Consider the following 13,215-nt stretch of genomic DNA (forward strand, 5'->3'; position numbering starts at 1 on the left):
GACTCTCAGTTGGGCTACAGGCCTCCCTCCCTCCAGAAACCAAAAAATTCCCCCTGTGGAAACTCTCCTGACATGCTTGGCAAAATAGCCAGACAGAATCCTAAAAACAGCTTTTACTATCAACAGAGTTTAAGTTGTCCAATGATACTGTAGACCTTTTCAGGTTGTGTATTTCAATAAAACCCAAAGCAGGGTGGAAGAATGGGGAGGAAATAAAAAGGCAAGGCAGTAAGCCCTCACAACTGTAATTGCGTGCCTCTTGACGTTAATTGAAAGTATCTGTAAGCAATTCAAACACTCCTGTGTGAAGTATTCCTATACAGCACGGAGTGGGGAATTAAAACAGCTTGGCCAAGCGCAAGGTGATTTAAAGCACCTGGAAGGACTGGGCTCTCAGGTTAAGCGCCTTCTGTATGATCCCTATAAGAGAGGTTCATTAGCCTCATTTCATGGCTGCTTTGTGAACCTTGGACCAAGGGCTGAGCCAGTTGTCATTTGGAGGGATTTCTTATCTTTAATCTGTGTGTTCTGGTAGTTTAATGCCTGGTAAGTGAAATCGTAGATTTAGATGGATTATATGTTTATAGGTAAGAGAGCTGTAGAATGGGAAAAATATGTGGAAGGTATCTTTTCTGTGGAGTAAGCTGGAAAGGAGAAATGACTGAAGGGGGATCTAAAATGGAGGAACTGAAAAAAAAAAGAGGAATATGAAAAATTTACAAAGAAAAAATAAGTCTTAGAATTTAATTTATCATACAGATATGTAGGTGCTGATGGTAATTTCTTAGTTTAGGCTGAACAAAATGGAGTACTTCTTCAGTTTATTTAAAATTCAGCTGTTATGACTTGTTGTAAAGTATTTTGGCTAGACAAAATTTGGATGCATTGGAAAAAAATCAAAGACAAATAATGGAAATGAGGTCTGTCAAGGGTTTATGAACAGAAAAAAAAAAAAAAGTACCCTGTCCTGAGCAATCGGGATACCTTAGACTACCTGATAACTACGGGAAGCAGTGCTGTTGCAGCACTTGTACCCTTTGTATCTGCTTGCTGCTTGTTTGTACCAGAGACTGAGAGCTCCGTGTTCACAGAATGGAAAAAGTGAGATAGCTATTCTGAGGGGCCTAGATATCTGCCCACAAAAAGAAGAGGAAATTGTAGACCCTCCCCTCTTTATTTCTTAACCAGTCTTTATACCATCACTGAAGCTTTGTTACTTCTTAGCCCTTATTCCCTTTCTTTAGAAGCCATGTTCATCATATAGCATTGTGTCTTGTTTCAGTTTCATAAAACATGGTTATAGAGCTCCCTTCCTTTCTTGCCTGCCTGTGTCAAACATTATCTGATGCCTAGCTGTATAAATGAGAGCTCTGTTATTGCAGATCACCTATTTAAAATGATCCTTGATCGATTTTAAAAGAAACAGGGTGGGGTCCTTGGTTTCAGAGGAAAATGTCTCTACAGAGCCTTTGTGAGGTAGGCTAACATTCCCCAGCAATCTGCAGGGAATCCTTTTTTAAGGCTCATGTTTTAACAGGGGCTGAAATGTGTAGTAGCTGAGGTTCAATCTTTGGCACCTGTTGTAAGATTAATGAAGTGGCTTACTATTTCATTTTAGAATTGATTGCCAAGGGTAAGTCTTGGATAGGAACATTTTTTTTAAGTGGGTCAGGACACATCAATATAAAGCAATTTATACTATTACATTTCTATGTACTACCATTAAAAGCAGAAGAATTTTGTAGCATGCTTTTTTTTATTTTGTACTCTGCCATGGGCTTCCTTTTGGCAATTAGCTGAATCTGTCTACTGCAATCAATAAGCTTGTTAAAGAATAATTATACACATCTGTGTTTCCAGTGTACTTTGAGTTCCTTGTGTGTTTGTTGTAGCTGTGCAATATTGATATTTGTACTATATTAAACAACTGTAAAAATTAATAAAAACTAGTTCATGCTTTTAATAGACAGCGTTATAGATGTACTGGGCAAGGATTTCACTGTCATCAGGAGAGCAGAAAAAATCCTTCAGTACAGAGATAAGTAACTGAAAGCATCATTACTGTATGTTTCAGTGCTGGCAATTATGATTTACAGTTGTTATTAGAGGAATAAATTATATGCTGTAGGAGTTAACTTGTCAATTGCATGTGCAGCATATTACTTATGCTTATTAGGTATACCAAAAATAAAGCCAGAAGGAGCAATAGATACCAAGTCAAGAATTTTGTTGAAATCTTAAGTTAGCGTGTATTTAGAGATGTACACAGAGATCTTGTGTGTTCACCTTGGGCACAAAGCTATTTTAATTAACCTCCCTCTATAGATGACGCGTGTGAGCTGCCAAATGATCAGCTGTAAATGAAAATACTAATCCATCAAATAAAAGGCCCTAATTTTCTAGACAATAAACTTTTTTCCTCCCTTGCTAGTTGTCATTCACAGCATGCATGGACAGGCATGGCTGCCAGTGCTGACAAAATCAAGGGGCTGTGGGGTTTTGCAAAGTGATCCTTAAATGTTTGAACTTGATGCGAAGCTTGGAGCAAGCTAAGGGTTATAAATGATGAATAGTTTTAACTGTTGACAAGTTAACATCAACCTTACAAACTTGCTTACGGTTTTATATTTGTTAAATTATGCAGTGTTAATTAAAATGGGTATTTTAAGGTATCTGTGTATATATATATATAGGAAGGCACCTTTTTAAAAATCAGGAGTGTGTATTAGTTGAAAATACTTGATTACTTGATTACTGCTTTTACAAGCTTCAGGGTGGAGTTGAGGCTAAGCAGAAGTGACTGAAAGGTCACATTAACCCAAGTCATTGCAGACACCTAGGGGTTTGCAGGGTCTGTTCTCTTATGCTGAAATGGGGTAGGTCATTGAAAGCAATTTCTTGGGTGTAGCTGGAAACGTGTTTTTGTGCTCCCCTTTTGCAAAGACAGAGCTCCTCAAGGTGTACCCCTACCTGGGGAAGGGCCAGTTAGCCAAATCCCCCGCTAGGTGGAATGCTGGAGCTGCTAAATTTGTCTTTGATCTTCATTGTTAAGTGTAATTTTCAATGATGGGTTTAATATGATATTTGTTCACATCTTTTTCTTGTAACTCGCAATTATTTTTAAGTGAGATTTTTTTTTTAAAAAAAATGTGGTGACAAAGATGGCTCTGCATAGTCCTGCATGTAATAACTGTGATATCCCTTATGTGGGGGGCGTATGCATTATCATGGAAGGGCTGGCAGAATCAAGGTATCTGCCACCCACTAGCTAACGCTGCCCTCCAGAACTCTTCAGGGAGATCCAATACTAAGTCTAAGAGGGTCTGGTCTTGGTAATCAACGTAAGTTTCCAGACGGGTTTCTCCACAGTCTGACAAAATAATAAAATTTGAAGGAAGGCCTGATGCTTGAGAAGGCATGTGCGGACTGAAGCAAGGGCTCGCTTTCTTGTCCTGGTTTCCAGGAGCTTTCTCTTTTCTTCTTTGCTTAGTATCTAAGTTTCTAATGAAGTTCTTTTGCCTCATTTCTGCAGCTTCTACCTCCAGTGTCTTGTGGCCTGATGGCCTGGTCACAAATCTAATCAGAACTCCAGTATTGCTAACAGCGTTTTTCATAGTGTTCTCTTTTGACCGTGTCATACCCCTCTCTGCCTCCTGTTCCTAGGTTTTCTTTTTGCCATTGTACAGTTCCACACATGAATACTTCATCAAAACCTTTGCAAGTCCATTCCTTTTCTCTCTGCTCACTACCTATTTTTGTGGCAATCTTAAGGGAAATGTAAGTTGATATCTGCTACTTACTTATCTGTGAGGGATTTTTGGTATCTTCTAATCAAAAAAGACTTTGTATTATCTTTGCAAGCATATATAGTTGCTATTCATCCCTCCTTATACTTGCTCACGTGTCTTTCCTGCATTCCCTTTGCTTTATGACTGCTTGCTGTACATTGTTGTTGCAGCAGGTTATAGTCTATTTGGAGTATAAAAGTGTTTTTACATCTCTTAGCACAATAAGGATATAGATCTGATCAGAGCTGTGTCTGCCTGCAGAATGTAATCTGGTAGATAATCCTTCTAGGCCTTTCTTCTCAGCAACATATTGAATAACTAAGTAGGTCAATAACTTTTGTTTCCCTCAATGTATTTTCTAGTTTTTCAGCTTCTGTCATTTTTAACTGTATAAAGTGCAGAGGGGGGAAAAAATGGCTACAGAAATGGTAGATGTTGTGGAATTGTACTTCAAGATTTTGATGTTCACAGTAGACAGAGTACTTGAATAGACCAGACTTTACTTGACTTGGGCAAAGGTAGAGGGGGCAGGGGGAAATAAAAAATAAAAACACTTTAAAACATTTAACTTGTTTCTTCTGCTAAAGAATTGGCAGGTGCATTAAAACAAAACAGCATTTTTTTTAATTAAGCAGTAGTTAAAATAATGTGCTAATAAAAATCAGCTTGTTTTAGACACTGTTCAAAAGCATTTAATAAAATCACAACGTGTAGTCTCATTGAACATCTACTGATACCTTGACCAATTGTTCACATCAGCAAATAAAAGTATTTACTGAACTATCTCAAGATATTCACTACGCCCCGCTGCTCAACAGCATACTCACGTGGCTACAGATACCAGCTGAAAATCAGTTGCAATGAGTTTCATCAATTTAAAGAAACTGGTATTGTGTTTGACAGTGTAAGAATGTAAACAGCTGTTACTTCAGCTATAGGCCATTCAGCTGCTGAACAACTATCTCATGAAGAATTTTTTCTTTCAACATTGTTTATAATTTTCAGTATTACAAGAGCTGGAAAAAATTATGCCACTACTGAGTGCTTAAATGGTCTTGGTGGTTCTTTCAGGTTTGCTTCATGTGCATGTACTGTGGGTTGTTTTTGTCGGTCTGTTGTTTAGGTGAGGCTGTTAATTCTGGCACTGAATTTACCCACTGTGGCCTTCACTAGGTTTCCTCGCAAGCCTGGAGGAGAATGGGATTTTGCTGCCTGTCAAACTGCCCAGCATTATTTGTAACCAAAGCAAGCATTTAAGGCTTCAAAGTGGTGATGACTAGATTGGGAGGAAGAGTCTAAGCCATAATGTTATGTATTACATCTCCTTGTCATTATTACGTCATTCCTATGCCATGATCTTCTATGAATCAGGAGAGTTTGGGATCAGAACAACACAGAATGTGTGGTGTTTCCACTTCCTTTCTGCGCGTTTCTTGAAAGACTTTGAAGGAGGTGTGGCACCTTCTGCTGCCAGAAAGTTGTGTAATAAAATCAGTATAGATACATCTCTTTTCTAGAGGTGCAACAGACAAAGGCACTGTATATTCCCTTGTTTTGTTTTGGTGGTTTTTTTGTTTTGATTTGTTTAATTTATTACTTTTCCACCTGGAATGTCAGTGAAAGAAGCAGACTGATTTCTATTTAGTTTTTTTTTTTTTTTTTAAATGACTTGTTCTGAGCTGAGGCTTCCTCTGTGATGAGTGGGTAGATCTATGCAGTTCTACGGAATATACTAGCTATTGAATATAAATATGTACCTTGCATTGTAGATAAGACCAGAATACAATTTACATTGTACATAAATCATACTGATATGTTTTCATGTTTTATTAAAACCCTAGGTAAATGGCCTTAAAGAGTTCTTGTTTTAAAATTATCAAACTGTGCAGCTATTAAAACAAGGAAGTTCTTTTAGTCAATACTAAATTGGCTTTCATTGAAACAGGGAAAAAAAATCAATTACAACAATCATATTATCTTTCAAGTATGTCCGATACTTAGCTAATGGATATAATTTCTGTATGCAATTACTATTTGAATATACTGGAATACACCTAAAACCAGCAAATACTCTAGCAGTTAAAGTTTTCACTTTGCATGAGAATTCTCAGTTCATGAATGCATAATCAGCCTAATCTGGAATTAGAGATCTACAGAAGAATGTGTAGATTTTCTTTTTCCTAAAATAAAAGAACAAAAATCTGTAGCTTCCATTTTCTTTGCTTGATTAAAATATCCTGACCTGCTGCAGATGGCCTGAGGTAATTGATTTTGAAAACTTCATAAAAAAAAAATCATAACAGATGAAAACATGAAAACATCATAACAGATGTCCTTCTCCTGAAATGGTGAAGTCCAAAATTGGTGAGAACATTAATTTCTGTTATTATTCTATATACTGTCACTTAAGCACAAGTCAAAATGGCAAATACACATAACTGAAATGCATTAACTTAACTTCTTCATCCTTCTGCTGGACACTGCTGTCACCTGACTGCTGAGAGCTCTGCAGTTCATACTGCAGCTTTGATACCTGTTTATGCACACGGGCTTGCCCAGACATTTCCAAATCAAGATAGGCAATGACATTTCCAGCCTTTGAAAATTGCTTCTGTGTGTCAATGTATATAGATTTTTGACCTAGTTCCTAAGACTGTACTTAGTCCAACAAAACAAGTTTTTTATTCATGAATATACTTTGTCACTGATCAAGGAATACTCATGGGCTGTTTAGATGATACTGTTAGCTTTCTTATCCTTATGTAATTTTATAATACCCTGCAGACAGCAATTGTTTGAGTTGTTGAGGGAGTGGGCAAAATTGCAGTAAATAGATCTGGGTTTTGGATTTCAATTTTCTTTTTTTTTCACTTTATGTCCATGTAGCACTTTTCCAGGGTCCTAGGCTGTTAAGAAACAAGAGTGTGATGCAGCAAATTAGAAGAGAAGAAAATTTTGAATCCATCCTACAATTCTTCTTTACACTTTACAGCGCAGTATTACTAATGCTGTATACTAACATTATAAAAGAAAAGGGGGTGCGGGGGGAGAGGGAGAGATGAATCAGTCTCTTTCAGATAAAGGAAAACGTAAGTATTTCTGAGTTTAGAGATGACAGACTTGTGTGGAGTAGATGGAAAGCAGGAGAACAAATCACTTCTAGATGGTTGTCTTAACAGCTTGGTACCCAATGTCCTTATTCCTGTGTTCGTGCAACTGCTGCCTAAATGCTGTAGAAAGACAAAAGTGGAAGTATTGCTTCACTAACAGTCTTTGTACAAAATGTCATCAAACCAGTGAAGTTCATTTAGTAAGAACTTTAAGTAGGTAGGGTATATAGTCTCAGATAAAGTTGCTTCTGTTTTGTTGGCTAGCTTTTGGAGGAACGTGGTTAGTAGGAGTGCTTCTGGAGAAAGCAAAACAATATGGAAAAGAGGTGATTGGAGAAAATAGAATTGTTCTTCTGTTTCAGTAGGCTTAAGTATACTTATACTTATTATACTTAAAGATACTATGCAGAATAAGTATACTTATTTTTAGTACCTGCACTAAAATATGTAATTAAACTGGAAGATGTTTACAATGTCTCATGTAGTGTACAGATGGCATCTCTACCCCTATCCGTATGTCTTGTCCTTTCAAGGACATCCCTCTAGGTCTGTTGCCTCCACAGGAACCAAGTCATTTTTTGGAAAGAGGTGGTCTTTAAAATTTAATTTAATCAAAATAAATCAGATCTCGTGTGTATAAAATCTTTGCCAGAAACTAATTTTCTTCATTTTTCATTCAAATCATTTTTCTTCATTTTCTAGCCAGACCTGTTTGTAAAGGCCAAAGAAATGCTTGCTAACCATGTGTGTTGTGTAAGAGTTGGATGGAGTTAGCATCTGTCTTGGCTGTGGAGAGTTTGGGCCCTAAGCTTTGAAATAATTCCAAATAGATGGACAGCTATTTCCCTACAGTAGAAAATGAGCTTCAGGGGAAGTAAAGTCTACTTACTTAGAGCTCATTACTGCATCAAGGTTTTTGTGCACGTGTGACTTCATAAAGATGGGTTTGCTTTCTTTCTCTTCTATTATTCGGTTATGATATGGTAATAAATACTGACGGCTTGAGTCTTCGCTATCCCAAGGCTGCTCTCAGCTTCCTTGGGATAACACAGGTCTTGTACAATTGACTTTTCTTCAGCTAAGTGAGGAAACATTGGTGCCTGTTCCTTGTATTGCATCCTTTAACAGGCAGATATTTGGTAGCTAAAGTTCTGTAACCATAGAAGAAAAGGTCTGAGCTGTATTTTGGCCTGCCACAATTAAAAGTGACAGATAAGACCAAAAATTAATGAGAACCCAGTTTTGTTTTTTTTTTCTAGAAGGGGTTAAATCTTACAATATTGTGAGTTCATGTCTGTACCAGGTGCAGAGTCACAGTAGCTAAAAGGGCATGAGTATCACAGAAGACTTGATGGGTCAGTGAGAAGTTATTTTCCTTGACCAGAGGGAAAAGGTCAAACAAGACAATACTTGCCAAGGAAGGATCAGCAAACCAGTGATGTTGGAGGGGCAAGGGAAGAAGGATTCAAAGTTTGGCATCATCTGCTGCTTATACCTGCCACATGCATCACCTGCATGCTGGGTCCAGTAAAAGACTTCAAACATCACGCATGGAAGAAAGCTCTAAGGGCTGAATTATCCAGGTCAGCAACATGAGGAAGTGGGGCCAAATAAATGTGAAATCATATATTTTTTAAAAGTCTTTTTTAATTTGTGCCACAAAGTCTACTGTTGTTTTATTTATTATATTTTCTTTCTGTTTCTGACAATCTCATTCGGGAAGGAAACGAAGTGCTGTCAAACTGAATACATCTGTAATAATCGATGTGCTCTCAGTAAATGATTTAGTACCTAACTTCTGTTTTCTGGAACAGTGTTCTCTGACCCTGTTAGAGGTGCAATTACTGCTGATGTAGGAATAGGCCCTGCATACACTACAGTCTTTTGCCCTTCTGAATAATTTAAATTTTGATTAAGCAGAGTTTGCTAAATCAACTTAGATTGTTACATGAATGACAATGAAGTACTATTTGAAGAAAATTAGCCTCTTTATGCTAAAAAAAAAAAAAAATTTGGTACCAGGAGAAGAAATGAATCCTCCAACTCCACCTGAATGTTTGTGCATAACCATAGCACTGCAAAACTACTGGAAAACTGCTGTGCTGGAGAACACACTTCTCCCACTGTGATGTTATGCATGCTATATGAATATAAGTATTCAGATACAGAAGCACAAAACCCCTCACCCAAACCAACCAAGCAACACCAACAAATCTATTCAGCTTTCATTGTAGAGGAGATATTCTACTGTCAACTCCTGAAGAGAATGAACCCCAAATTTATGGGAAACAGAGACAAGTTATAGTCTGCTCAGGAACTCTTAAGGTTAGTGTCCATTGTGGCTGCCATAAGTGGAAGACTTCCTGTTTACTTGGTCTCTTCTCTCTAGACAAACAAGAATTAGTACTAGAAATAAATTGTCCATGCCACAAAGTTTAGAAAACCTAGGGATGAACTGTAGTTAAACTTCCTTGTCTCCATTTATTTCTTTGCTGAATTGCAGCTCTGAACTAATCCACAACTTTGGCATAGATGTCTACTGTTGGTAATGTCCTTGGTTTTGCAAATTAAGAAATTAAGCTTGTATTATTGTGTGGTTGTGTGTTTTTTGTTGTTTTTAACCTGCAATTCCAAGTTATAGGATGTGGCTTAGTGTTTATTTCTGTAGTCACAATTTTCACCAAAAATATATTTTTTAAATAATTTGTATACATTTAGTATGTGTACAATATATGTAGCGCTTGGATGATTTTGTATTAAAGTGATAACTTTTTTTTAAACTGTACTGAAAATTTGTTTTGGAGAAAAAAATCCACAGATGTTACTGGTACGAACACTATGTAGAAAGACTTCAAAGAAGGGCTGGAGCTTCAGGCAGTGTTTGCAGAAGATGTCAGTATGATATGCTTTTGTATATTTTTAATAACTGGGTGTTCAAAAGGGTTTATTGCAGTTAATTCTTCTACACATGGATGTCAAAATGTTATTGTGACGCTAGCGTTAAGTGGCATAAGAGTTTTCTGTATGTTGCAGTAAAGGCTAATGGTGCCTCTCCTGTCTCATTATTCCCCAGGCAGACTTAGTGCACAGCAATTCTGCGATCTGCACCTGACACACCCTAGTACAAAGCAGGGTCAGGTCTTGCTGCTGCTTCCCTTAACTGATGCTGTTGGAGTAACAATTAGTTTATCCCAACAAAATTCCTTCTTGAAAATGACAAACCAGCACTGATCTTAGGCTCTCTCTGGCACTGTTTTGATTAAGAGAGGAGAGAGCAGTGCTCCTGGGAGGGAGTGTGGAAGGAAATATGAAATGTGATTCATCTCCAGCTTTCCTGTTTCAGCCGACAAAATGAAGAGGTGATGTAGGTGCAGGTGGAGGTCCCTTGTGCATTTCCCAGCAGGATCCTAGTCATTGGCCTAAAGAATTAATAGAAACAGTATGGTTGAGGTTGGCAGGGGGACCTCTGGTGGTCATCTGTTCCAAGCTCCCTGTGCAAGTGGAGCCACCTAGAGCTGGTTGCACAGGATCATGTCCAGACAGCTTTTGAATGTCTTGAAGAATTTGAGAATGTCTCTCAGCAGCCTGTGCCAGTGCTCAGCTACCCGCACGGTAAGGAGGTGCTTCGGATGTTCACCTGGCACCTCCTGTGTTCCAGCTTTTGCCCAATGCCTCTTGTCCTGGCACTGGGCACCACTCAAAGGAGCCTAGTGCCATCCTCATTGCCCCATCCCTTTAGGTGTTTATCCACACTGACAAGATCCCTCTGAGCCTCCTCTTCTCCAGGCTGAGCAGTCCCAGCTCTCCTGGCTTCTCCTCACAGGAGAGTTGCTCCAGTCCCTTCACCATCTTTGTGGCCCTTTGCTGGGCTCTCTCCAGTCCGCCCCTGTGTCTCCTGTACCGGGGGGCCCAGAACTGGACCCAGTGTCCCAGGTATGCCCTCACCAGCGCTGAGGAGAGGGGAAGCTTCACCTCCCTCCACCTGCTGGCAGCGCTCCTAATGCAGCCAGGATGCCATAAGAGCCTCCTTTGCAGCAAGGGCACGCTGCTGGCTCGTGTTCACCTCGGTGTCTGCCGGTCCTCCGGGGCCTTTTCTGCAGAGCTGCTTTCCAGCTGGGTGGTCCCCAGCATGTGCTGGTACACGGGGTGGTTCCTTCCAAAGTGCAGGGCTTTGCCCTTCTTGTCAAACCTCATGAGGTTTCTCTCAGCTCACTTCTCCAGCCTGCTGAGATTCCTCTGGAGGGCAGCACAACCCTCTGGCATTATTGGCCACTCCTCCCAGTTTTGTCATGTGTGAAAAGAGGGGTAGGTACCCTCTGCCCCATCATCCAGATCATTAGTGAAGGTCTTTAAGATGTCTGGGCCCACTATCGGTACTAGGAGTACTCTGCTAGCTACTGGCCCGCAACGAGACCTTGTGCCACTGATCCCTACCCTCTGGGCCTGGCTGTTCTGCCACTCTTCAGTCCACCTCTCCGTCTGCTCATCTGTCAACAGCTTTTCTACGATGATCTTACGGGAAGCAGTGTCTAAGGCTTTACTGAAGTCTAGATTTCTTTTTATTCTTTGGCAAAATGGAAAGACTTGTGTCAGAGTACTGTTATTTACAATGTTTTCCTGGAAGGTGAAAGTTTCTGTGCAAAACTCAGGTTCAAAGTCTGGGAGAGAACAGATTTTGGTTTGCGTCATGCCTCAGGTGGCTGTCTTTGTTACTGGTCCATAGGATTTCTTAAGTAGAATCCCCCTTCATCATTCCTGTCTGACTTCTCTCTTTTTTTTTTTTTTTTTTCCATCCGCAGTTGGTTTACTATTACTGTTCTCTGTAAACAGAGTCTGGGGGTAGTCTTGTCAATTTGGGATCACCTCTAAAATCTGGGTACACTAAATGTAAAAGTTTGAAATTTCTAGGGCTTCTGAAATTGGCATAAATAGTAATGGTTTAAGATCTGAGTGGTGATCCCTGAGCACACTAGTGTTCCAGGTATGTTTTAAGCTGTGACACTTAATGTATCTGTCATTGTTGCTAAATACAAATGATCATTTCCGTCCTTGACAGCAGAACGTAAACTATCAAATTAAACACTTCTAGAGAGAGCTTTCTGTTGTCCAGACTTTATCTGCAGTTTACTTCAGTTTAGAAATGGAAATAATAGGGACATAGTAGCTTTATTTTTTTTATATTTTTATTTTATTTATTTTTATTTTTAAGGTACTGAAAATACGAAGAATAAAGGTTTTATGTACAAAACAAGTGGGTTTCTTCTTTTTTTTTCCTTTTTGGAGGGGGGGGAGATCCTGGGTGGTGTCCCCTCTTCCCCCTGTGTTTTTTAGGGGGACAGGGTTTTTTATTTTTGTGTAATTCCAGGTGTTTCAAAAGCAAGAAAAAGTGCCCATTGAGAGCCTGAAAGCATGTCCTTCAGAAGAATACTGGCTGACTTGAAGTCCCATGATTCTTACAGTCTCTTTCTACAAGAAAGGATAAATGTATTCAGAAGGGTTTACTAAAGATACTTCTTTTAGCAGTTGTACAGCATACAGCTCTTCAAGTTAGATACTTCAAGAGTCTGGAAACAAGTATTAACTCTTTTACTTCTGAAAATACAGAGACTAGCTAAAAGCTGAGTTAGAAATGTATTCAATGTATTCAAATACCTCTAAGCTGGGGGGTGGGTGGAAGTTACTTGAAAATGAAGGAGCAACTGTGCACCTGCCTTGCTCTCTCTGACACCATAGGCTGGCGCACACAATGCCTTGAAATACATTTCTTTGAAACAAGCTCCCTTGTCTTCACAAGCTGCTACCTATCTTATCAGTAGTATTTGGCTGTCAGCTATACCACTGCATGCTAGTGAAGATGTAAATATGTTTTAGTAAAGTACACATGCACCTTGGGGGCAGTCTGAGGTAAATAACACAATTCTGTAGATACCCGTGGCTGTTTGTCTACCAGGATGTCTCCCAGACAGTCTAATGGGAATAGGAAACACATCGGAAAACAAAAATTGTGTAGTAACATGGTCTTTACAGCAGACTGTATATAAAGTATTTGTTGTCATCTCGTGGAGTTGTTTCCATTTTGATTAGTCTATGGATAGTGTTTTCATTATTCAGAGGGATCTCTGGAGTTGCACCTGGTCTAGAGATTTGTCTACTCAATCAGACTTTACCAGGCAATCTGGATGGAGAGCTTTTTTTTTTTTTTTTCTCCTCCAAACAATTGTGAATTATTAAGAATTAGTGGGTATATAATATTCCCTACAGGACAAAGGAATACTATTGCTGCTAGAACTTTCTGTAAAGCTTTTTGAAAGTTTGCC

General features: G+C 39.0%; 1 protein-coding gene across 6 annotated transcripts in view; it reads left to right on the plus strand.

Annotated features, from left to right (window-relative positions):
* Nucleotides 1-13,215, plus strand: part of CADM2 (cell adhesion molecule 2) — a 667,772-nt gene that overhangs the window by 325,986 nt on the left and 328,571 nt on the right. Inside the window, exon 1 of one of the 6 annotated variants that reach the window (XM_040566625.1) lies at nt 479-546. The exons of the other annotated variants lie outside the window; for them this stretch is intronic. Coding sequence (XP_040422559.1) covers nt 540-546 — 7 coding nt within the window. The 5' untranslated portion in view covers nt 479-539. Of the gene's footprint in view, nt 1-478; nt 547-13,215 lie in introns of those variants that run through there. 6 annotated transcript variants of the gene reach the window in all.

The sequence above is a fragment of the Cygnus olor genome, chromosome 1 (assembly GCF_009769625.2).
Source record: "Cygnus olor isolate bCygOlo1 chromosome 1, bCygOlo1.pri.v2, whole genome shotgun sequence".
Taxonomy (NCBI): domain Eukaryota; kingdom Metazoa; phylum Chordata; class Aves; order Anseriformes; family Anatidae; genus Cygnus; species Cygnus olor.